At 53.3% G+C, this 24,771-nt stretch overlaps 1 protein-coding gene across 1 annotated transcript; it reads right to left on the bottom strand.

Annotated features, from left to right (window-relative positions):
* Positions 1-635: 635 nt before the first annotated feature.
* Positions 636-22,748, bottom strand: LOC135891464 (ER degradation-enhancing alpha-mannosidase-like protein 3). The gene is made up of 19 exons (XM_065419019.1): positions 22,668-22,748; positions 20,256-20,356; positions 19,146-19,185; positions 16,228-16,340; positions 15,603-15,756; positions 14,750-14,884; positions 13,485-13,590; positions 12,860-12,957; positions 11,896-12,021; positions 10,493-10,576; positions 9,535-9,618; positions 8,955-9,079; positions 7,157-7,322; positions 6,092-6,246; positions 5,541-5,661; positions 4,663-4,851; positions 3,606-3,771; positions 2,826-3,014; positions 636-1,811 (listed from the first exon to the last, which is right to left on the bottom strand). The coding sequence occupies exons 1-19, from the start codon at positions 22,695-22,697 to the stop codon at positions 1,717-1,719; spliced, it is 2,277 nt and encodes a 758-aa protein (XP_065275091.1). The 5' UTR covers positions 22,698-22,748; the 3' UTR covers positions 636-1,716.
* Positions 22,749-24,771: the final 2,023 nt, after the last annotated feature.

The raw sequence follows: 24,771 nt of genomic DNA, 5'->3' as shown, positions 1-24,771 counted from the left end.
CTACTGGTCAGCTTCGTGTTCTGCAATGAGAACTTTAAGGCCCTCATTTTCCCACTCAATTCTATGCCAGTGGTCTGGTTTCACAGAGCAGTACAAGCCCTTCCTTTGCAATAGGGAAGAGGGGCAGAAACCTGTCTGAGCAAAACATTGGCTTAAACTCAATGTAGAGCAGAGTGCTTGATGGCTGAGGCTGGGAAGTCACTGGTTTCCCACTTCACTCAACCAGGGCACAGTGAAAACAAACTCATCGGGTTACCAGCTATCAGCACAGGCCTTGTGCCAGGTTTAAAACTCAAGCAAGTTCCCATGAAGAAGGCTGGCCAGTAGAAAAGTCCTAGTAAGACAGTACCCCGGCCACCTGCTTTTCGTTTAGGGTTTGTGCAAAAGACACCACGTTCTATTAAAAGGGCCCATATGAGGAACGTTTAATTTACTCACACCAGCTGGCAGCCAAGGCCAGTTCCTTTGCAACATCACTTCTCCACTGTGCTCCTGAAATTACAGGGCCCAAGTCTGACTCCCATTAAGAACTGAAAGTAAAGTGCAGATTTCAGAGGCCCAGCACGAGAGAAGATTGCGTCTCTCGGCTGCCCCCCTTACCGAGCAAGCAGTGCCCTGTAATAAGAGGCTGTAGAAAAGTTTTCAAATAGCCTTTAAACTACAGTACAAAAATGGAATTCTCAGGCATCCCTTCCCAGAAGGGACAGGAGGAGAAAGTTTATGGTGCCTCTTTATACAAGTTTTTACCACTACATATGTCAGAGAACTTCAATGGCAGTGCAGTAATTGCAGTGAATTGTTTCCTCCTTCAGGAGGAAGTTTGATGCACATACTGATGGATGCAATCTCTTCCACCCCCCCCCACTGTTAGTCAGTACCAGCTGGTCACTAGAAAGGCACCACAGGTCAGTTGTAACAAATTGCCAAACCTAATTTACAGCAGTTATCAGGTGTAGATTAGGTCTCCCAGCTGGCCAAGTACCCCCTTCCTTGCTTTCATACAGCCATCGGAGTTGTGCCACAGTTTTGGGTTCAACCACAGCACCTCCTAAAGGCTTGTAAAATTTCAATTAGGCAATTTAATTCCTACTGTTTAGACATGCAGTAGTGAGCTTCTGACACTTGTTGCAGAGGCCAGTGGGATTTCTAGGTGAAGATTTCCTACCTTTCCCTTTCAAAGTACCATAGAGACTGCAGAGCCTAGCCCGTCACTTGGAAGTGACACAGCTAGAGAAAGTTAAAGCTGGGCTTGGCTTACCTTCTTCGGTACAAAATCCCCTGCTCTTTGTTTGCAGTAAGATCAAGGAAAGGGCTACAGCTGATACTCACCTCAGAAACCCCTTCACTTGCACATTAACAAACCAAGAGTGAGCAACATCTTTCTATTTCAAACACACACGTTGGCCCTTAGCATCACCGAGACGGTTGGCACAAGTGTTGTTAAAAAAAAATGGAGATGCTACTGTCATGACTCACTTGCACTTTAGCTGGCAGCAAATGCCACTTTTCCCTTCCTCCAAATTACAAACATGAAAGTTCCTGAGGTTTTTGGCAACTGGGTTTCCACCCTGCGAACTGTGACTCGTGCTCTGCAGTAAACGGTAGGAGTGCAACACTTCCGCTTTTTCCATGCTCTTGGAGCAGCTTCCACAGGAGCGTCAGACAGCTGCCTTCTAGCTGGCCACTAGCCTCCTGGAGAGCAGAAGCAGCCTCCACTCATGCTTGGTCTGGAGCACTTGTCACCATCCCGGTGCGGGTCTCTGTGGCTGCCTTGTGCAACTGACTTGCAGCCAAGGGCTGGTCTGTGTTTTCTAGAAATGTAGAACAGTTAAAGGGTGAGGGTTTTCAAAGGCCAGACAGGAGCTGTTCAGCGTGGCTCTCGTTCCAGTACCAGCCCTGGTGTGAACCCATTTCTGAACACTTACAGCTCCTTTCAAGCCAAACAATCGATGGATTTGAAGGGCAGAGGGGACTATCCTCGTCTGCCCTCCTGCGTAATCTTACCCACTGATTCTTTAGTCAAGGCTAAGAGCTAGCGGTTGAACCAGAACAGGGTGTCATGTCCCAAAACTGATAAAACCAGAATGCATCAAAGGGTCCTAGTGCAGCTCCAGTCCCCTGCCTGGGGCACAGGGTCCCATTGCACCTCCATGCACCAGGTCACACCACCAGTGGTGCAAATTTGTCCCAGCCAGCCCCTCCCCCATTATCAGGATCGAGGGGTGGCTGGGCCAAACATGACCAGCACTGGGACCCTGTGCACAGGGTGGCAATGCCCACAGCAGGGAGCTGAGCTGAGCCCAACCCAGCCCAGCCCAGCCAGCCCTTGGGCCCAGAACTGCTGCAGGGTGAGTGGGGGTGGATGCTACACTGCACCTGCACCGACACCCTCCCTCCCCTCAATCTAGTCACTGGGTTGCCGCAGGCCATCAACAAAGGCCTGAGCCCAAAAGGTTGAAAACCACAGCACAAGAGTCCCTCCCTCAGAAAGAGATTCAATCTTGACTGGAAAAAAAAAATCCACCACCCCCCTTGTCCTAAAGGTGACCTACCCTCACCGGTAAAGTTTACATTATTTCCCCATGAATTTGGCTAGTTCCACTTCCAGGCATTCGATCTTGGACTTCCCAAGTCTGTTATAATACCGCTAATTAACAAAACCCTCTCCCCTGAAATGAGGAAGAGCCCAAATCAAAATCCAGCAAACTGTCCCTGGCTTTAGTGACTGGGGAATCAGTTGGCTCCAAAGTGCTTTTGCTCTTAATTCCATCTCCTCTTTCATCTCATCCAGTTCTCAGCTCCCACTACGGTTTGGTTCCTCTTACCTTCACCTAGGAACATGGGTTTAGTGGCCAGCAGCACATCCACATTGTGATGCTGGGACAGTGCATCTAAAAGGACTTGCCCCTCCTTCTGGAAGAGGAAGACAAGGGGGATGACTATGTCACTGGTGCTTCCATCTCCCACCATCTGGAACAGAACCATCTCCTCGCTGCAGCTGCCTTCAGCATTGTCTACAGAGAGGGAATACGAGAGCCCGTTTCAGGGTCAGAGCTGGGAGCATTCTCTTACTTGTACATACTGTCACACTCCATGCACTCTACTGATGTGCTGCTACTTATGGGGCAGGTTTGGTCTGACCCACAATTTCAGGCCGGTAGGACGATTGGAGGTCATTTGTTCTCACTTGTACTGTACATGTTACTGACGAGGGGGGGAAGAGGAGCAGGGTTCAGATGCCGAAGGTAACTGCAATTCCAGCCCCCATAAGCCACAAGCAGTAGGCACAAGCCTGCAGTACTTTTCTTTACCCTGAAGGACAGGTACACATGGTACCTCGGTGAGCTTTCCCCCCCTCTATCTAGCAGGCAAGGGTTTTGCAACAAACAGATACTAAAGGTGCCCAATGCTCTTCTGGTGCAAGCCCCAGCTCCCAGCCCCAAGGACAAGCTTTTGCCCCCAGTCATCTCCATGACCGCATCAGAATACCCACTGTCTCCCAGCCCCCGCCCACTCCTGCACTGCTTCTGTCAGCAGGACGTGACTGGTGCAGTATGCATGTGACAAGCCCCAAACACAGGCTAATAACAGTGCTTGAGACTCACCGATGAAAATCACCCCCGAGGCTCCTGCTTCCTGCAAGTTCCTGGCTTTGGTGGCAAACATGCATTCGCCTCTCTGGGCCAGCGCCATTTTCCCTTGCACCTCCTGCCGGTTGCTGATCGCTGCACAGGCCTGGTAAGGTTCACTCAGCACTAAGCTCCCTTTCACCTGCAGTGACACACACACAGGGAAGCTCTTCCAGCAAGGCCAGTTTATACCGCACCTAGGGCAGTGAGGGCTGGTCTGTAACTGGGGCTCACAGGCAATACAAATCATCTCTAACAAGGGGCTATTTCAGTACCAGTAAGTACTGGGCCTGTTCAAATTTCCTAGGGCTACTGAAGCTCAGGAGTGGTGTGAGATGCACCAGTCAGCTTGCTGTGTAGGAGCCCTACTTCATCCCTTTCAGATAAGACCGAGGATGCATTTACCACTGTAGAGGCAGCAAACAGCTGAAGGAAGGGGTGTACACACCTTGCACTTGCATGGCATAGCCAAGACCCCTAGGCTAGCTTCTATCTCTGTGCATACCCCCCCCCCCCCATACCATCCTGCCAGTTCCCAAAACTGTTTGCTTCATGCAGTGGGGCCTGGCTTCTCCTTAGCACAGGTTCACAGAGACGAGCCCATGTTGCAGCCTCTGCAGGCTATTAAAATGAACCCAAAGAGCAATTCCAGCCCCCCGGGACGATTCCCAATCTCCAATCACAGCCTGCAGGTTTCACTCCTTGGAGAAGGAATGTTGCTTCCTTTAAAAATAGATCAAACTTCTGGGCAGAACTTTTATTCTCCCGATTTTTTTTTTTTTTTTTTTAAAGTGGTCATCCAATCCAGGAGCAGAAACAAGGCCATGTGACTTGGTGACCAATCACATAGCACCAATAGTGGACAGGCAAAGCAAACCATTTGGAAAATGATTCAGTGAATCCCCAGAAAGCCAGGCTCAGCTGACCAGCCAAGGGGGCTTCCATCACTCGGCTCCATGGCCCAGCAAAGAGAAGCAGGACCGGTTACGACGCTCCTGCGGGCCCGGCTATTAGCAGTGAAAGAGTCACCCACCCCGTGCTCCTGCTTGGTCAGGTCCATTCCAAACTGGGCTGGTCCAGCGGTGAGTACCGTTCTCCCCAAAAAGGGGGGCGAGAGAACTTGGACAGCCAGCGGGGAGATGCCTTGCTGCTCTGCTGCAGGCGGGTCGACCAGCTCGGTGATGAATTTCAGGCTGAAGAGCCCCAGGGGAGAAGCGTCTTGCTGCGGAGAGAGAGAGAGACAGCACTGTACGGGCTCTGGCAGGCTAGAGTCACAGAATAACCAAGCTAGCAGCGCCGGTCGGCGCTCCGTCCACCCTACAAATGACAGCGTAGAGCCAGGGGAGGTGCTCGGGCAGGACGGTATCGCAGCACAAACAGGGCACTGTGCCACAGGCTCATTCTGACCCCGCTCCGGCTCAGCTCCCCCAGAATGGAGCGAATCAGCCTCACGTATCCCCCAGGGCCGGCAAGAGGTTTCATCGGCCTATCTGTTAGAGCTCCTTGGAGGAAAACAACCCTACATGGCAGTGATGGACAAAGCACTGGGAAGCTTGACTCATGCGACCACCAAGAGAGCTGCAAAAACGTGGCCGCTTGGTGGAGTTTGGGCTTTAGACACTGCAAGGAAACATGAGGAGGATCCTTTAAAGCAGTTGCTTACAAGACAGACTCAGCTGTTGGAGGTGATTTGGGGCAGGGTCTCATTAACTGCCCCAGCAAGGGAGAGCCGTCAGCTGTTCACATACAGCTAGCAGCTCACGGAGGAAATGGCTCGTCATGGAAGAAGCAAGCCATTACCCAGGCGACTGGAGCTGGGAGGAACCGTGCCAGGAATTCTCACACTGGCCTTCCAACGTGACCAGCAGCAGGCAGAGCACGTCTGCCACGCACGGAGCACTCGGCACTCACCTGGTGTCGGAGGCCGGTCAGCTGCACGCTCCTGTCACCCAGAGGGAGCAGGGTCAGTCCCATGCTCTTCAAGATCTCCAAGGGTTCCATCCTGGTATCATGGAAAGGGAACTCAACCCCCCTGAGGGAGACCAGGACCAACCATCAGGGTCAAGGTGACAGCAACACAACCCGTCCCGGAACAACGCAAGCCCAGGCTCCGCCAGACAAAGATCTAACAAAATCCAACAGCTGGAAGTTGAAGCTAGACAAATTCAAGCTGGAAATAGGGTGCCAATTTTTAAGGGTGAGGGGGATTAGCCAACGGACCCCATTACCAAGAGGCATGGTGGATTCTCCATCACTGGCAATTTTTAAAGCCAAGATCAGGTTTTTCTACAAGACCTGCTCTAGTGCAAACGCAGCTATTGGCCGTGAAGCGGGAATGCAGAACGGGAAGTCCTAGGGCTGGCATTATGCAGGTCAGACTAAATGATCACAGTGGTCCTTCTGGCCCTGGAATGTATGAATCGACAAGAGCCCGTGGGAGTTACGCAGGGGCTGCCACTCACCTGAAGAGCGCCAGGCGCTCTGCTCCTGGTTGCAGCAGCTGCTTGTGGGCATCCCGGATGGTGCGGGTGAAGGCTGGGTTATTGGGGAAGAGAGTCTGTGCGCTGGGGCAAGAACGGGTAAAAATCTCCTCCTCTCCATGGCCCCTGCGAAACATCTACAGTGAAAGAGACAGGGATCAATTTCTTCTCTCCTTTCGTGCAGCCCCTGGGTTTGGGTGAACAATGGCCCAGCACTGACTTTATCCTCGAACACTCAGCAAGGGACTGGCAGAGCCGCTCAGCCACTCCAGTGACCACATCAAGGCCCGTGACCTGTCCCTTCTAGTTCTGAAAATCCATTAAAAACCCAACGTCAGATGAGCTCAGGCAAGTTAGATGCACGTGGAACTCACTGGTCAGTGAGTGTCATGTCCCCCCGCATCCCACAGTGCCCCATTCACAGAGGATGTGAGTCTCTTGGCAGTTTAGCTCAAGCTGTTCAGATCCTCCTGGCTGTTAGCTGTGGAGGGGCAGCGTGGCCTAGCGTTAAGACACCAGACAGGGACTAAGGAAACCTGGGTTCTATTCCCAGCCCTGCCACTTGTTTGCTGGGTAATCTGGGGCAACTCACTTCCCATTCCCATGCCTCAGCTTCCTCCTCTGTTAGAGAAGGAGAATGATACTGACCTGCGTTGTCCAGCACTTTGAGACCTGCTGAGGAAGAGCGTTAGATATGAAGAGCTATTAGCCCTCTGTGGGCTGTCACACACGCATTGGCAGGGGAGGGAAGCTCTGGCTGCACATACACCAGTCCCCCCACCCCGACATTTCATAGCAACGCCGACCATGTTTTAAAAATAAAACTAGATACAGCAGTAAACTGCCTAAGGGATTCAGGAGCCCAACTCCCATTGGAAATTCCTTCTCTCTCAGGCTGGGACCCAACACAGCTGGGTTTAAACCTTGAAAAATTACCAGCCAAGTTGACCTCCTCCTCTGAAAACAGTCATGTGCCCTGGAAGTCATAAGCTGCTGTGAAGCTAAACATGCCCCGGGCACCCTTAAGAAAGCCTACAGCTGACGTACAGTCATGTTCCTGGGGCAGGGGGGCCGGGCGGTGGAGAGTGACAGGGGCAGCAGGTGGGCCTCGGTGGTGAAGATGTAATCGTCAATGTCTAGAGGCAGATCTCGCTTCTCTGTGAAAAGCAAGTAGAGGTACTTAAACATCTCGGCCAGGAAAAAGGAGTCCATCCTGCATGACAAAGAGAGACGAGTGTGAGAGGCTGGGCCTGCTGAGAACGAGGCAGCAAGAATTGAAAGAGCCTGTAAAGATTTATTCACATCCCTAAAAATCTCTGGCAGATCACATCAATCCTCTTTGCTTTGCCCTGTCTTGAGATGGCCGGGAGAAGCAACCTCAGAAGTCTCCCTCTACCTTCAAGACCCACATTGCTGCTGAGGAAATGCTACCTTGTCATTTCATACAGCATCCCCCTCCCCCCCAGGAGATGGTATTCCTATGTCCACTGCAGACAGAGAACACACAAGGGGACTAGATTTCCTCTCGATCCAACATGGCTCAGAATTGACTTCGCTCCAGGAGAGATTCTGACCCGTTTGCTACCCTGGTCCCTCCCTTCTGTTGGCTTCCCTGCGTCAGTCATTAGATTTAGACTGCGCACTCTAAGATAAAGGGCCGCATCTTTATGTCAGCGAAGCACTGCGTAAGCTCACGGCGCTAGAAATGTCGTTTTCATTAAGCTAGGGTGTCCCGTGAAATTGCGTGAAGAGGAGGGTGGAGGTTTTGATCTTCAGATAAGTCTGAGACAGACTCCAGAAGATTAACCTGGTTCGGGCAAATTCAGTTCAGCCCAGCTGCAGGGCAAGGCAGCTCTGTTCCAGCGTTGTACTCACTGGACATGGCTTTAAACACTTCCTTCGCAGGGCAGCGACATGGTCACTGGCGAGAGCACGGTGGGATTCACACACACTGCACCATCCCCACACGCACCGCGCAAGTCGGTATTAATAACTAAGTGTTCCCTGACTAGCCCCCGATTTCCCACCACATCACAGATCAATCAGAACAGCTATGAGACCAGTAGGTTGTTCCTGTGTTGGGTGGCGTTATTGCTGGTGATGGGGTTTATTGGTAGCGTTCTAAGGCCTTGTCTACACTACCACTGACTTGGGTATAACGTACGTCGCTCAGGGGCATGAGTACTGCACACTCCGGAGCGACAGCGCTCAGTGTAGACAGCGCTATGCCGACAGAAGAGCTCTCTCCCATCTGCTTAGAGCGTCTTCACCAGACGCATTCCAGCGGCACAGCTGTATGGTGCAGCACTTCTAGTGTAGGCTAGCCCGAAGGTTATGTCTACACAGCAGCTGGCAGGTGTAATTCCCAGTGCGGGCAGACATACATGTGTAAGCCATGCACCGAAAAACAGCAGTGTCACTACAGCAGCATGGGTGGCAGCTCAGGTTAGCCACCGGCATATGTGCCCAGGGGGTCAGGCAGGATTTGTACCCTGATCTGGCTGAAATGTCTTTCCGCTGTCAAGGAAAACCAACATCATCCCCCTCTACTTCGGGGGGGGGAAATGAAACCCAAGAGAATTAGGCTCCAGTCCGGCATCGGAACCCGTGTAGACAGCCCCCGTGTCATCGGTGCGCAGGTGCAGGGACTCACCCACACAGCGCCAATTAGCTGATCCCAAAGATACGGCCCATTGAGCCATTCCCCACTGCACGGGGCCCAGGACGTCCCATACCAGACACCGGCTCCATGCCCATAATTCCCCACTGGCCCATCCCACTCCTGGTTAGCCCTACCCCCTGCCCGTACAATGCTTCCCTCTGCCCAGAGAGGAAGGGGGTTTACCTGTCCTCGTGTCGGCCCGTCCGTACATCCTGCACCGCCGCAAAGCCGCAGGCCACCCGGGCATACTCGTTCAGGCTCTCGACAATGGACTTGCCCACCTGGAGGTAGTAGGGGTCTCGGGTAGCCTTGGAGAGAAAACAATTGCAATTTAGCAGGCCACCAACTCACTCTCTTCCCAGCATAGTGAAGTCCGAGGGAAACGGAGGCTCATTCACAGATGGACGTGACAAGTCACTAGCCGCAGGGTCAATCCTGCGTTGCCATCCCTCAGGGAAAGGGAACGAAGAGCTCCAAGAGTGTTCATCATCCCCGTGATGAACACTCAGCCCGCTAAGTGATCTGACCAACTCTCACGCCCCAGCCACTTTAGGACAACGGCTTCGAAAGTCAGTTTGGAATAAGAGCAAGTCACTGATCAGCCAGGAGCTGCCACCGCACGCTCTTCTCCCCACCAGCTACATCTCTCTAGGAGCGATGGCACCCTCCGTCCTGACACCCCTCTGCTGCTTCTTTGGAGGAGTTAAACACATCCACTTTCAGCTCATTGGTGTTTTCAGCCAAGCCACGGGACGGGACTAACCTTGTACAGGAAGTAGGTACTCTCGGCAAACTCCGGCCGCAGAGGATGCTGGGCCCAGTACACGGCAAAGTCGGACGTGAACGCCTTTAATGAAGGGAGAGAGCTCACTAAGATACAAGCTGCCATTTTCACAACAGAGACACTGAGGGCTCGTCGATAGGAAGACTTAGTGCGTGGCAAGTCAGGATGTAAGTCTACAGCACACTAGCTTACCCGGCACTAAATGGCAACGTGGACCTTACTTCCCTAATACTCCCGCTTGAAACGGCACGAGACCCTTTAGTGGGCTGGAGCAGGGTCTACACAGACAAGGCACGTTCAGACGTTGCCAACTGGGGGCCCTGATGCAAAGCCACTGGAGTCAGCGAGAGTTTTCTATTGACTTCCCCGGGCTTTGGATCCGGCCCTGGAGAGCTAGTGAGGTGCAGAGATGGGAGAAGAGCGTGAAAGGTGGTAGGGGATTTTGCTTTGGCAGCTAAGGGCATTTCAACCTGGAGGGCTGGGAGGAGAGTGCTAGGGTCCAACGCAGAAGGAGCAGCGGTTGCAGCATAGTTATGAAGACCATATAATGGATTAAAGGTGCAAACCCTTGAGTCCCTGTCCCACAGATGTCAATGGGAGTCTATCTATTGACTTCAGTAGGCACTGGATCCAGCCCCTAATCCTGGTCATGGAAGCTAGAAAGAGAACGCAGGGGAAGGTTCTTAAGAGTCTGCAGCGTGGGGCATCAATCTCTGGAATACGTCTGCCCCCAGTGGGGCACCGCCCGACGGTTCATAATCCCACCCCGGCACTCTCTGCCGCGGTGACGGGGTCACTCAGCAGCAGGAAGGACGCTGGGCCTGGTACACAGGGTGAGAACAAAGGAGGCTGAAGCGAGGGAGGGATTTTTCCCCCCGTGCCGGGAGACCAACGGGATCACAGCGCAGTGACAAGGGGAAGCAGCTCGTTCACTCACCTCCGGGAGGAATTTGTGTTGCTTGGTGACCTGGTACAGCATCTCGTGCGTCTCGATGGCGGGCTTCAAATCCCCCCTCAGCACCTGGGGACAGTCAAAACAACCCCTTGTTTCCCTGGGGCACAGCAGGGGGATAAAAGCGGCCTCGGGGCAATCGCAAGGCACCAGAAACGCTCCCGGCTCATAACAGTGACAGGAGGAGAAGCGAGATCCTGGCTAGGGGGTGATTTGTATACAGCACCGGCACAGTGAATTTAGTGCTAGTCAAAGATGCCGGCTGGCTGGCACGGTGTGCACAGGGCAGACACAGCAAGGCAAGGGCTGTGCAAGCTGCCCTCCCATTAGCCCACCAATATGACTCACCCCTTCGGGGACGGACCAGCGCTAGGGGGCGAGAGAGGATTCCAATCTAGTCCCATTCACTCTTTGGCCTCCCTGCTGCCACCCAGAGGCCAACAAAGGGAGGAAGATAATTAGTGCCAGCTACATGGATGCAGAGAGAGTCTCAGAAGCTGGACTGTGTTATGAGTCTTCATAACTATGCTGCAACCGCTGCTCCTTCTGCGTTGGACCCTAGCACTCTCCTCCCACGTCAGCCATAATACACCTGCTGCTGCCTCCCAGCCAAAACCATGGGAAAGGAAGGAGGGCGGGAGGGTATTTTAGCTTCAACCACCAGCAACCTGCCCATAGCCTATGTCCTCCCAGACACATTTCCCTGATTGACCTTGGGGTGTACCCTTGGGCCACCGCCGAGCCAGGCTGACTGGATCAGCCAGGGTCAGAGCGTTTGACAGATGGACATTTCACCGAGCGAGATGGCTTGCAGCGTAGGTCTCCAAGAGCCCCAAACCTGGCCCCAGGACCAGCTTTTGCAGGAACACAAGGGTTAGGAGGGAAGGAAAAGTGGTTAGGGCACAAGCCTGCCATTTGGGAGACCTGGATTCAATTCCCAGCTATGTGCCACTGACTTCTTGGGTAACCTTGGGCAAGTCACCTATCCTCGCTGTGCCTCAGTTCCCCATCTGTACAATAGGGATCCTAGCACTGCTCTGCCCCCTGAGACGTGGGAGGCTAAATACATTAAAGACTGTGAGGCACTCACATGCTATAGTAACAAGGCCAGATATGTACCTGAGCACAGAATGCTGGCTCGGGACGCATCAGCTAAAGGCCGTACAAGTGCCGAAGAGCAGAACCGTCGGTTAATTTCAGGCAGTCCGATTGGGTGAAGGCGCCGACCCTGCTAAAGGACCCGGCCTAGCGCTCTCTTTTTATATTAACCCACCTGCCACAGTCCCGCCCCTTCGCTGTGCCAGGCCCATTAAAACCAACAGCTAGTGTTTACTTGGCAGAGCCCCACGGCACCGCCGAGTCCATTCCGCCCGGGGCTGCGGCTGTACCTGGAGGCCGGGGAAGAAGGCCAAGAGGGAGTCCATCCAGCTCCGGATGCTGACTGTGGGGTTGTGCATATGGACGTTGAGCAGGAGGGGAGGCTGGCTAATGTATTTCATTATGGCCACGTAATGCTAGAGAGAGACGGACACAAACTCGGTTATCCAACCAGCAGGGCAGAGCGCTCTGTAACCCAGTAAGACAGCAGGGAGCAGCAGAGTAGGGAGGGCTTAGAAAGATCTTCCAATTCAATAGGAAGGCTCCTCCGTGGAGGACTTGGGAATCTGGGACTCTCTCTGATACACATGCCTAAATATGTCAGTCACGGGACACCGTGGGCATGTCGTCCATGCTCCCACAACTCAAACAGCCGAGCAGGGCTGGCTCCCGCTCCGGCTGAAGAAACATTCACCTGGTGGCCAACAGCCAAGCATGGATCATTTCTGCCACCAAGTCCTTATGAGCATTTGCTGGCATCACCTACACTAACTGCGGAGAGGCTCCGAATGCCGCACGAGCCTCCCCATCACCCCTCTCATAAGGGACGCCAAGCTCTGCATCCTGGCAATGAAACGGGGGCTCCAAAAATGGCCCTTGCTGGAAAGAAAGCGGTGGCATGTCTGTGGCAGCAGAGCAATGCACCTCCACCCAGCACTGGCCGTTCCTACCCAAGTTCCTACCCAAGCGCAGATGAGCGAGGAGGTGCCAGGGTGGCCTGCCAGCTCCTGACCACCTGCTGCATTCCTGGCACGCTGCCACTGGCTGCTAAGCAGAAGCTATCAGCAGCCGCTCCTGTGCAAGGAAACGGATGCAGACAGGCTGCGTGGGAGAGGGGCTTTCATTGGTGGGTCAAGCTGGCCTCGCACCTTCAAAATGGATTCGCAGATGGAAGAGGGGGTGAGGGAGCAATGGGTGATCAACCCTGTTCCTCCAGAGAGTAACAGAAAGGAGAGCGCTCCCCTGTGTACTCACAGCGTTGAACCTGTCCAGGTAGGTGTCATCCCCCAGGAGGATATACGCCTTCATCAGGTACTCGTAGTACGAGTCGATCCCGGCTCCGACCCCACTATCTAGGGAAAATGACAGGCAGGGAAGCATGGGAGCTTTACCCAGAACACCCCTGCACAGGCACCCAGAAAAGAACAATGTTGCAGGATCCCTTGCCCTGTTTGTCTTGGTACTGCCCCTCGGGGGTCTATGCCGCACTGTCACCCTCGCGTCTCCTCGCTAGCACTGGCCAAACCATCAGCAAGGCAAATCTCCGGCTACGTCCCGGCAATGAGGAGAGCATTCTTCCCCTTCCCAGGGCCGGGCAGGGCGAACAGCACCCACCTTCGGCACACTGCCAAACACAGCTCTGCCCAGAGCCAGCAGGGGGCACTGGCTCTGGGTCTGCCAGGGGGTTGCTCTGGTTCCCCACCACCCAAAAAAAAGGGGTGGAACGCCATTCCGAAGCACTCCGGCACAACTAAAGCCCTGCCACTGCGCCAAAGCACACAGGAGACGGCGTTACCAGCCGGCACATCTCTGCCCCCAGGCAGCCACGCGACACCGGTATCCCTTCAGACCCCCAGCTCCGAGCCCGGGATTCACTTACCCCTCCGCACCCAGTCCCCATTGTGAATGTTGATGACCGTCCCCACCAGGTTGTTCCCTTTCTGGCGCTTCTCCCAGAGAACATCCAGCGCTCTCCGAGCGGTGTCCTGAGAACGGAGAGAGGAATGAACGTACACAACACACAGTCTCCATATCACCCTCCCTTCTACCCAGGAACAGACAGGAGTTGTTCCTATGCCATTCCTTACGCTTATTAACTAGACCCACCCTACAGAGCGAGGGGACAGCATCGGGGACCAGGCCCTACAATAGGGCTCAGGACCTTTGGGCTCTGCCACTAACTGTAGGGTTTGATACCTCGGGCAAGTCGCTGTGCCTCAATTTCCCCACCTGTAAAATGGGGGTGATAACACTTCCCAAGCCCATGGGGATAAATCCAGCCCTGTATTCCAAGCATTCAGGTTCCACTCAAAAGCAGAGACATAAAATAGAATCATCTCCCCCTTCATGCCCAGACTCCCTCCCCCCTCCCCCCCCATATGTGCCTACTGCTTAGCCAAAGCAAGGTCCAGTTTGCTGAATCCTGCATGGTGCACTGGGGCTGCCTGCCTGGGCGGATGCTTTACATCTCCCAGCTGCCCGCAGGACCAACCAGCGCCAGGCAAGGGACTCCATTTCCAGCCATCCCTCAGATTCCAGCCAGGGGGGGGGGGGGGGGGGGAGGTGGGGAGGGTGATTATCGGGACCATCCCAATATTGGGGGCTTTGTCTTATATAGGCTGCCTATTACCCCCCGCCCCCCACTGTCCTCCCCCAGGTCCCAATTTTTCACACTTGCTATCTGGTCACTGAGGTAGGGGTGTTGTGGGATTGCTCACTTGCCCCCCCGCCACCCCCATTTAGCCTGTAGAAGGCAGGCTGGGATCCTGGCAACATGCGGATGGACGGGCAGCACGAGGTCTCCGTTAGGCCGAATGCAGATGGCACGGGGCCTGTGGGTTCCCAGTGGCCGTGTGAAATAGGGCCTGGCGGAGAGCGAGGGGACTCAAGCATGGGGATGGATAAGCAGCAGTGGGAGGGTTTGACAGAGCGTGTCTGGCTCCTGGCGTTGAGGGGCTTTGCCCAAATCTCTGTGCAAGTTCAAGTGAACCAGTGCAGACCACGGAGAGGCACTGTGAAATGAAGGGCGCCCCACATTCTGGGCTAGCTAACCCCAGGGACTCCACCAGGTCTGCACAGAGGATCTCCTGAGGCAGGAACCTGTCACAGCTGTTTGCTTTTCCCTTGAGCTTCCCAACCACTTACTTCGAAAACAGTCTCTTGCGTCAGGCGACTGAGGGCAGCAAACTCCAAAATCATGGTGCCAGCGCAGGCCGTGCAGGTGTCCAGCTCGGTGCCTGTCCGGGAGTTCGGACTCAGGACCCCATACCTCAGGTTCACCTGGATAAAGAGACGCTCCCTCAGTTTCACTGGGTGTTTTCCCTCATTCTTGTCACATGCGGCAATGAGGTTATTCTACTTTTGTGCAGCACTCTGTCCTGCAGCGCTTTACAAAGCATCTGCCAAAATGCAGCCACCTCTGGGGTGGACGGTAGCAAACAGCTGGCATGCAGCACGTTGCACCACAGCAAGGAAAGGGGTATTCTGGCCAAGAAATCGGGCCACATGTGCCCTACTGTCAAAAAGATCAGGAAACCTTTATCACCCAGACAGGCCAGGAAGGATTATAAACAGCCATCTGGAAGTGCCCCTGTCCCCACCATAAGCCGCATGGAATATTTCTACCTCCTGCAGCAGGACCTAGGGGTCCCTATGGCTGCAAGGAACTTGGGTGCCTCAGACCGGAAGCAACAGGCAGGGCAATGCAGAGCCATCTTGAGAGAGCTTTGAACCCCTTTCAGTCACTCAGATGCGCTGAGATTGTGGGGCTGCCAAGAAGGATCAGCCCCGCCCCCGCCCCCAGCTGGGCGTCTGAGTCAGAGAAATGGCTTGTCAAGGCAGGTAGCACTCAGCGGGGGGCTCTGGGGAAGCACACAACCCGCTGGGACCCACATGTGGCTCCAGACCCCGCAGACCTTATTGGTTCTTTGTTGTGGCTGTCCGTGCCAGTTCACACAAAGCCTCCCCTCGTCCCGGCTCAGATCCGCCACTCCCTTACCCTGGGGTATGGCAGCCCGCTGGTGGTGTTGAACGCGGGCAAGAGACGGTACCCTAAATCCCGGGCCAGGTGCAGGAGCTCGTCCTTGTACCACTGCAGCCGCACGCCTTGTGCCTTCAACATGTCGGCCATGATGTGACCCCCCAGCAGGCCCCTGCAGGACAGAGAGGGGGAGCAGGGACAGGCTGCTCAGAGGGACCCTGCAAGTTGAGATCCCAGACGGCTCATTTCAGGAGCTCGGCGCCCACTTTCCTCTGCTGGGATGAGCAGATGCTAGGCCAGCTGGGCCCCTCTGCACCCGCCCCCCAAGGCCCACTGGTGAGCCAGGGGCCCAGAGCCTGTGGTGATGTCCCCGCTCTCCATCCCCATTGAACCCAGTGTTCATACACAGCAAGCAGCATTCCCCTCTCCCCGGGAGCCGCTTCTGCACCCTCAGACGCCACCCAGAGCCACTGCACCGAAGAGCCACGCCGCAAAGCATGTGACGGAGCCCACGGGTGGGCAGCGTGTGCCTGGGCACTGAGCTGAAGGGGACAGATGGGGGGGGCACAGCCTTGGGAACTGGCACTGGCTCTGTGCTCTAACGGACTGCGCAGAAGGGGCCCTGCCCCGGCCTGGGGCTCACCCCAGCACACGAATGTTGGTTTCAAAGACAGAGACCACCACGTCGTTGTCCAGCCGCACGTCCAGGACCACCTTCCGCACAGCATCCTCAAACTCATCCAGCTTGTTAAGGACCTGGGCGGCCAGAGCCACGGGAGAGAAGAGATTCGGGTCAGTGACATGGGGCCCGCCCCACTGCCCTTCACCTCCCCTTTCAAACACCTCTGCCTCTCCTGGCTTTCAGGGCCCTGCTCACAGCCCCCGTCTGGCTACCCAGTTCTCTCCTCTCCAGACCCTGCACTCTGGTTCCCCCTCCCTCCATGGCACCTCATTCCTTTCTCCCACAAGGGTGCCTGGCACATCTGCCCTGAGACTGTCCATTACACACCCTCCTCCGCCAAATCCCCCTCCACACCCACCTTCCCCTCAGCCCCTCGAAAAAACAATCCAACTGTTCCCCCTCAGCTAAGGCAAACCCCTCCTTTGGCTGTATGTTGTCTGTGGTGCAGGAACTGGTCTTGTGAGGTGTGTACAGCCCCCACCACACTGCTGGGTACTAAACAAATGACAGTCACAACAGCAATTCACTGACTGGTCACATTCCAGCTCGGCGTCACCTACTCAAACACACCGTTTCAGGGAGAGCTGGATCTTCCCATAACCCAGCAGATCTAGCTATTTTCAGTACTTCCGTACACCGCCCCCCCCATCCACCTCCCGGACCCCTGAGAGGCAGGGCAGTGCTGTTTGGGGAAATGAGGCACAGAAAGGCTTGTCCAAGCTCACACAGGCAGTCTGTGGAGGAGCAGAGAATTGAACCCACGTCTGCCAAGTCCCAAGTTTGCACCCTAACCACTAGGCCATCCTCCCCCTCAGATGTGCTTTCTGGCTCACTATCTCAGTGTGGGTACCTCAGGTCAACACTGCCAGTGGTAGCAGGAGCAGAGCCTACACAAGCGTACGAGTGGTCCCCGGGCTGCCAACTCATGATTTCACTGTGGGTCTCCCCATATTTGCCATGTGTTATTTTGTTTTGTTTTTTTTAAAAAGCCTCAGATCCCGGATGCAAGTGATCACATCGGAATCTCAGCTTCATTTAGAGAAGAGTTTCCAGCCCTCATGGAGAACAGCTTCAAACCATGGCCTGAGTGCACACTACAGGTTTAAAACCCAGAAGGCAAAGAATAAGAACCCACATTTTATACTAGAGTGCTTTTAAAAATCTCATGATTTCCTGGGACCTGACTCATGATTTTCAAATGCTCGGGGCGGGCAATACCAGTGGGTGCAGGGGGTGGAGGGGCAGCACAGCCAGAAGGACATTGTGGGCTCTGGAAAAGCATGGCCAAGAAGGGAGGATGATTGCAAGCTCTTTGGGGCAGACACTGTATTTCTGGTCTCTGTTTGTACAGCACCTAGCGCAGTGGGGCCCTGATCCATGTCTGAGGCGACTAGGACCTACCGCAATACAAACCACACACACACACACAAATAAGAATAGATTAAGGCAGCTAAATAAACCCAGGATCATAGAATAGACACCAGGATAAGGAAACAAACAGGACATAATGAAGGGAAAAAGAAGTTGAAGACAGACAGAAGCAGAGAAAGGAAAGCATGCCCTGAATTGATCGCTACTGCATCAATCAACATAGAATCCAGGCCCCAGAAGGGGCTCTGGGAGAGAAAATTAACTGAACATGGGAACATGTTTTGAATGAACAGGCATTAATTTTTCTGTTCGTCACTAGGGGGAAGAATGCAAAGAGTAAGATGCATTAACAGAGAAGGAAAATAAGAGGATATGAGAAACTAACAAATTAGAGAGACGCGGGGGGAGGGGAAAATCAGGGAATCTAGGCTGTAGCACCTAGAAGTCTCAGCGGAGATCAGGTCCCCATCATGCAAGGCACCAGACATATTAAGAGACAGTCCTTGTCCCAAAGAGCAGAACACATGTCCAGGAAGGTCATTTTTCATTTTGATTATATTCTCTTTTGTAAGCAAGAAGCACTCATGCTAAAATGAGAGGTTTCCTGGCTTTAACTGCATTGCTTTCAAACGCAGACAGACTGTCTGCTTTTATCTCCATGCAATACATAAAGCACAAGCACTAAACCTTGCACACAAAACACCACAACACTACTGTTTATCCCCATTGGGCAGTGGTGGAAGCTAGGGTCAAGTGACTTGTCCAAGGTTAGACAGTCAGTAGCAAAACTGGGAAGAGAACCCAGGAGTTCTAGAAAGACCTGCATGAAGGTTTGCTGATCCTGTGGTTCTGGGTTTCTCTACAATCCTGAAGTTTGGGGCAGGTTTGGCCCCAGAGATCCATAGCCTTTCGGCAAGCATAAGCCAAGATCTGGTCTGAGAAGAAACCCAAGCATAGCTTGGGAGTGGGTTCAGCTGAGTTTCACCTGCAATGGCTGGGTTTGTTTAGCACTCATATGAGCTATGCCTGGGGTGGAGGGAGGACGTGTGGGCTGGGAGTAGAGAGAAAAATCAAAAGTTTGCATGAACTCCCATGGGCCAAATCTGTCTTGTGCACTAACACTTGACAATGCTCCAGCCACTAGACAATACTTCCTCCTGCGTCCTATTGAAAACAAGTCCCCCCCACTCTAATCACCACTGAAGATGCCCCAAGTAACTCCTGATCCTACGTATACTTTAATTGTACTTGTCCATCAAGAATGTGAGAGAAGCCCTACAGCTTTAAGGTCAATTCTTAGCTCACTTGAAAAGAAGTAAAAACAGCAGAGGGGAACGTACAGTCCAATACACAAGAATGAAATGGAAACCCCTCTGTGCCAGGAACTCAATCTTGCTGTTGACAGATACCAACGCCTGTAAATGCAGACACCACTAAAATCCAGCTCAACAGATCTAAACCTGCCAAACCCCCGATAAACTGGTCTGAGAAGCAGATTGCTGACTTACCACAAGCGTATCCAAAGTGTCAATTAGAGTGAGGGAAAACCTACAGGTTTAAATGAAAAGAACATATTTTAAATTCAGATGAAATTCCATCTTAGAAAGTGAATTGGACCAAACGGTTAGCTGAAAACACACGCCAAGGGGCAGATTTTCTGAGCTTGGCACTTGCATGAATAATGGCACAAATTGTACAAGTGGTTTTTTTTGCTATTGCTGTAACTGCACACAAATGGAGACACAACCATCTTTGCATGCCACTGCAGGGGCAAAAGCAATCTTTGCACTTGCAAATTAGATGTATAAATATTCATCTACAGAGAGTCCTGAAAATCTGACCCATGATATTCTAGCTAGAGTAGGTCAACATTTTTACTCAACTTTTATTTTTCCCCTTTGGATTGAAATGTTGTGGGGTTTTTTTTGTTTTTTGTTTTTGTTTCTCCATTCAAAACACGAATTTCTGCAATAAGTATCCATTTTCAACAACTTTTTTCAGGTTTTCACTGAAAAACCAAACGTTTCAGCCAAACCTGAAACATTTTTGATTGCTGAAGATTTGTATTTTTGCCCCCCCCCCCTTTTTTTTTTTGATGAAAAATATTGTGCAGGAAAAAAAAATCTCAGAATTTTTTGCAAGAACAAAAACCATTTCCTGACCAGCTTTCATTCTATCCCTCCTTGATCATGAGGGGGAAAAAATGCACTTTAATTGCTGAGACTGACATTACAAATAGCACCTCCACTTCCCCCTCTTAAGGATCCTTCCAGCAGAAGATCTGAAAGTACTTCTCAAACATTAATGAATTCAGTCTCAAAGCTCCCATGAGGAATAAATATCACCATCATTTTACAAGTAGGGAAACTGAGGCAGTGCTGTGACGTGATTAGCTCTTGGTGACACATCACAGTGAGCCCAAGTGTCTGAGCTGGGAATAGAAGCCCAGATTCCCAGTTTGCTGTCCTAACCACTGGTCTACTTTGTAACACGCAACCAGAAAAGCCACAAAACCCCCTCACAGTAGCAAAGGAATCAGAGGACGCTTGTGGCCAACAAGTGCTCCGCAGGCTGAAGTGCGAAAGGAGGAAGAGGAGGAACCCATCTTGCACACTCACTTGCCAAGGGCGTCATCGACATCCCCACGACTCGGCTCCATCCCGCGCACTCGGCCCCGACAACTCAAAGGCATTAGCTCGTCTGCAGGATATGCGTGTTTCTGTACAAGGGAGGGGAAACCCCACAAATGCTCAGTTGACGGTAGATCTAGGACTTGGAAACAGTCTCCAAAGACTGTAAAGTGGGCCGCTTTTGAAGTAAACTAGGCCCCTTGCCATTCCCGTTGCAGAAGAAATGCCTCTCGTCTTAGACTGCTTGTTCCTTGCTCTACAGTTACGCACATGCCTTATCAACCTCTAGCCAGGACACAGGAAGCAATGGAAACAGCTTTGCAGATCTGTGCTGCATTCATCCAGCTCTTACACTAGGACGGCTAATACTCTGCCAATCTAAAGCACCTAGCCAAGGCTGTTGAGGGCTTTGCAAACATTCAGTGAAATCCTGGAGCTCCTACTCAGACAAAACTTTCAACATCAGTCGGATTTTGCCTAAGTTAGGAGCGAATGAAAACCAGGGGTGAGGATTTCGGTATTTGGCTCTTTAGTTATGATTAGCCCCATTTTACAGAATGCGGAGTGACACACAGCTCATCAGTGGCAGAGCTAGGAATAGCATGCAGATCACCTAATTCATGCTGACTGCTACACCAGGCAATCTCCATAAGAAAATGTAATATACATCTCCAAGCAATTCTCACAGTCAGGACAGCTACCTTAAATTCTATGTCATTTAGGTGAGGGGACAGTCGGAATTCTGGACAAAATTAGCCTGGCCTCACCAGCCACAGAAGCTCACAGAGCGAGCAAGAGTTACGCTTTGTTCTGATGGACAGCCGCCTACTATCTGCTATCCCGACTCTACGCGCAAGGGATAAGATGAGGAAGGTTTCCCTGCTCCATTTGCAAGTCTCCTAGAGTCCGGTGGATTCCAGCCAGCACCTGAATGTTGTCCAACACCTTTGCATGTAGGAATTTCTTTGGTGGAGCTTTAGACCAGGTCTACACCTAAAACATAGGTCAACCTAGTTATAGATTCATAGATTCTAGGACTGGAAGGGACCTCGAGAGGTCATCGAGTCCAGTCCCCTGCCCTCATGGCAGGACCAAATACTGTCTAGACCATCCTGGATAGACATTTATCTAACCTACTCTTAAATATCTCCAGAGATGGAGATTCCACAACTTCCCTAGGCAATTTATTCCAGTGTTTAACCTCCCTGACAGTTAGGAACTTTTTCCTAATGTCCAACCTAAACCTCCCTTGCTGCAGTTTAAGCCCATTGCTTCTTGTTCTATCCTTAGAGACTAAGGTGAACAAGTTTTCTCCCTCCTCATGACACCCTTTTAGATATCTGAAAACTTCTATCATGTCCCCTCTCAGTCTTCTCTTTTCCAAACTAAACAAACCCAATTCTTTCAGCCTTCCTTCATAGGTCATGTTCTCAAGACCTTTAATCATTCTTGTTGCTCTTCTCTGAACCCTCTCCAATTTCTCCACATCTTTCTTGAAATGCGGTGCCCAGAACTGGACACAATACTCCAGTTATGCCGCTCAGGGGTTTGAAAAGTCACACCCTGAGAGACATAAGTAAGCCAACCTAAGCCACAGCATAGACACTGCTAGGTTGGTCGATGGAAGAAGTCTTCTATCAACCTAGCTTCTGCCTCTTGGGGGGCTGGATTTATGACAGTGAGAGAGAAACCCTTCCATTGCTGTAGCAAGTGTCTATACTACTGCGCTGCAGTGATGCAGATGCAGCGCTTGTAACGTAGGCATACCCTTAGCGTCCATTTAAAGAACAGAAAGGGGGAGGGGGAGAATTTCTCATAAAGAAGGCCGCTCTCTTTTTGCCAAGTGTGACCCTCTGAAGGTTAGAATGGAAACAGAAAAGACCCGTCGGTGTGTGGCCATGGTACGGTGCTTGGCGGATACAAGCAGCTTTCCAGCCTCCTGTATATACCCGATACAAGAGCCCGGGGAATGGGACACTGGGTCTGGTCCTTCCTGCCATGCACATACCACTCCAAAGGAGGAGGGAAGGGTCTTTGCCCTCAAAACTCCTCCATACCATCCTAATGGAGACACAGCCCCTCCCAACTCTCCCCCGGGGTTGGAGCAGTTCAGCATCGCTCCCCAGCTTGGCCACAGCCTAGCCCCAAGAGGAGAGTAAATTCAAGGGAGTTGGGGGGTGAGTGGTTCCCCCGTGTTTCTGTTTTAAAGAGGGTATTTTTGGTCATACCGCGAGACTCTCGTATTTTTTTCCGCAGTTGTAGAGCACCCCAAGCTACCTGACACGCTGGAGGGTGGGAAGGCTGCTGGGGTAAGCAGGGTTGGAAGAACAGACAAGACATAAGACTCAGGGTTTTGTCCAGAGACACGTGAGCAAGAACCAATATAAAAATACGAGTTACCATGTAGCTGCCGTACGCGTGGTCAAACATCTCCACGACCTGGTCCCTGGAAAGGAAACAGCAGAGAGACCATGGGAAGCTCGGCTAGCCCAGAACTGCTGACCGTTGCCACTGGGCTTGAGAACGCTGCGACTTCCGTTTCATTTGAAACGACAACGATCCAGCAGTGATCGATGACCTGTATCTATTCTGGAGCCTTTTATTAAGTCAATGTTGAATTACTGGTCCCTTTCCTTTTCAACTATCGTCATTAGATTAAATTGTGTACTGAGCAGAGAAGGTGCCAGCTCTCAGCAGGGGAGCCTAGACAGGGCAGACAATGGGGAGTCTAGACAGGGCAGACAATGCAGGCAATGCACAAGATGTTCCAGTGTACCCTAGGGAGATCTTTTGGTTCACATGGACATAGCCACGTTTTTAGCAACGGCACCCTACAAAGCTCATCTCTTACTCCTAGACATTGGGAAATTGTGGGGGAGGTGGAGGGGAAGAGTTTTTAAGTTGTCTGTCTTCCTGGTGCTGGGTTATATTAAATGGTTCTGCTGCAGTCAGGCTCATTACGGATGTATTTTCAAGTTAGGTCAAGTGTTCCTAGAGTGCATAGCACTGGTGCAAACCTATTGCGACTGTACGCTCTTTGGCTCAGGGGCTGTCTTTCATTATGGACATCATTATGGACAGCGCCTTGCGTAACAGAACCCCAACCCTTGACTGGCACCTCCCTGTGCTACCAGGAGATGAAGTAATCCTTCTTCAAAAGGACGCTTGTATAACAAACACCGGCACCTCCCTCCTCTCCCCTGCGTCCATACAATTGTCACCGGTGGGTGGTGGAAACCAAACTTTCCCACACACAACTTGTCTCACTGTATGTCTGCCGTCAGGCTGGGGGTGGGGTCCGGCTGGAATTGTATTTGGGGCGGGCAGAGGAGGAGACCCGATCTGTTTTGTACATCTCCAGGCACCAGGGGGCCCTCCTGGGTGGGAGGTTTTCACCTGCCCCCCAAGCCCGGCGCCGGGGCTAAGCGGACCCAAGCGGGCCAGCCCCCGGCGAGCCCCGGGGGGGGGGGGGGAGGCCTGGGGGAGCTGCCTGCTCCTCGGGAGGGGGAGCCCCCCCCGGGTCCCGGCTGGAGAGGAGGGGGGGGGGCAGACGGACAGACACGGGGCTGCTCTCACCTGAGCTGGCTCTTCTCCGCCGCCCCCACGGCCGCCGCCCCCGTGGCGAGGGGAGCCCAGAGCAGGGCCACCAGAACGCCCAGGGGGGGGGCCCGAGCGCGGCCCCCGCCCCGCGCTAGCAGCATGAGCCTGCGCCCCGGCGGCGGCTGCGCGGTGCCCCGCGCCCGGCCCGCGGGCTAGTGACGGTGTAACGCCCCCCGCCCGGCCGGGACCGGCCCCCGCTGCCGGGGCCGCGGCTCCGCCATGGTGCCCGGCCCAGTCCCCCGCCCCGCCCCAGCAAGGCATTCTGGGACGTGCAGTCCCGCTAACGCCCGCCCCTGCGCGGGGGCTGCTGGGAACTGTAGTTCCGAGGCCTCGCCCCCCTGGGTTCCTGCCCGCCTGGGGCGGGGCTACAGGCCTGGCACCAGCAGCCCCGGCCGGCGCCCCGCAGGCTCTCAGGGTGCATTGCGAGCCTCAAGCCCGGACTGTATGCAGATCACCTGTTATCAGACTGACTGTATGCAGATTACAGGGGTGGCCAAACAGGCTCGCGAGCTGCATGCGGAGCCCCCACTCCCCCATTCTCTGCCTGCTAGACTAGGGGCGGGCTAGGGGCTTCTGCCCAGCAGGGATGGGGGCCCGGGGCTTCAGCCCCTCCGGAGACACCTGCCAGGGCTCTGGGCTTCAGCCCTGCTGGGACTCTAGCCCGACGGGGCGTCCCTGCAAGCCCTAAGCCCCCCAAAGCCCCTCCCCACAGGGCTGAAACCCCCAGACCCAGCCAGCACGCCCTGAGGAGCTGAAGGCCCAAGCCCCGACAGGCGCGTCCTGCTCTCGAACTTCTGAAGATTATCGTATCAGTAATTTTGACCACCCCTGGCAGGTTATTACAAGCACCTACATTTCCTGCGTTGCCTCTGTCCATTTTGATTGCATCACTTCAAGGTCTAGG

This window comes from Emys orbicularis, chromosome 18 (assembly GCF_028017835.1).
Source record: "Emys orbicularis isolate rEmyOrb1 chromosome 18, rEmyOrb1.hap1, whole genome shotgun sequence".
Classification (NCBI taxonomy): Eukaryota; Metazoa; Chordata; order Testudines; family Emydidae; genus Emys; species Emys orbicularis.
The sequence above is the reverse complement of the archived record's forward strand: the minus strand, read 5'-3'. Positions and strand labels throughout refer to the sequence as shown.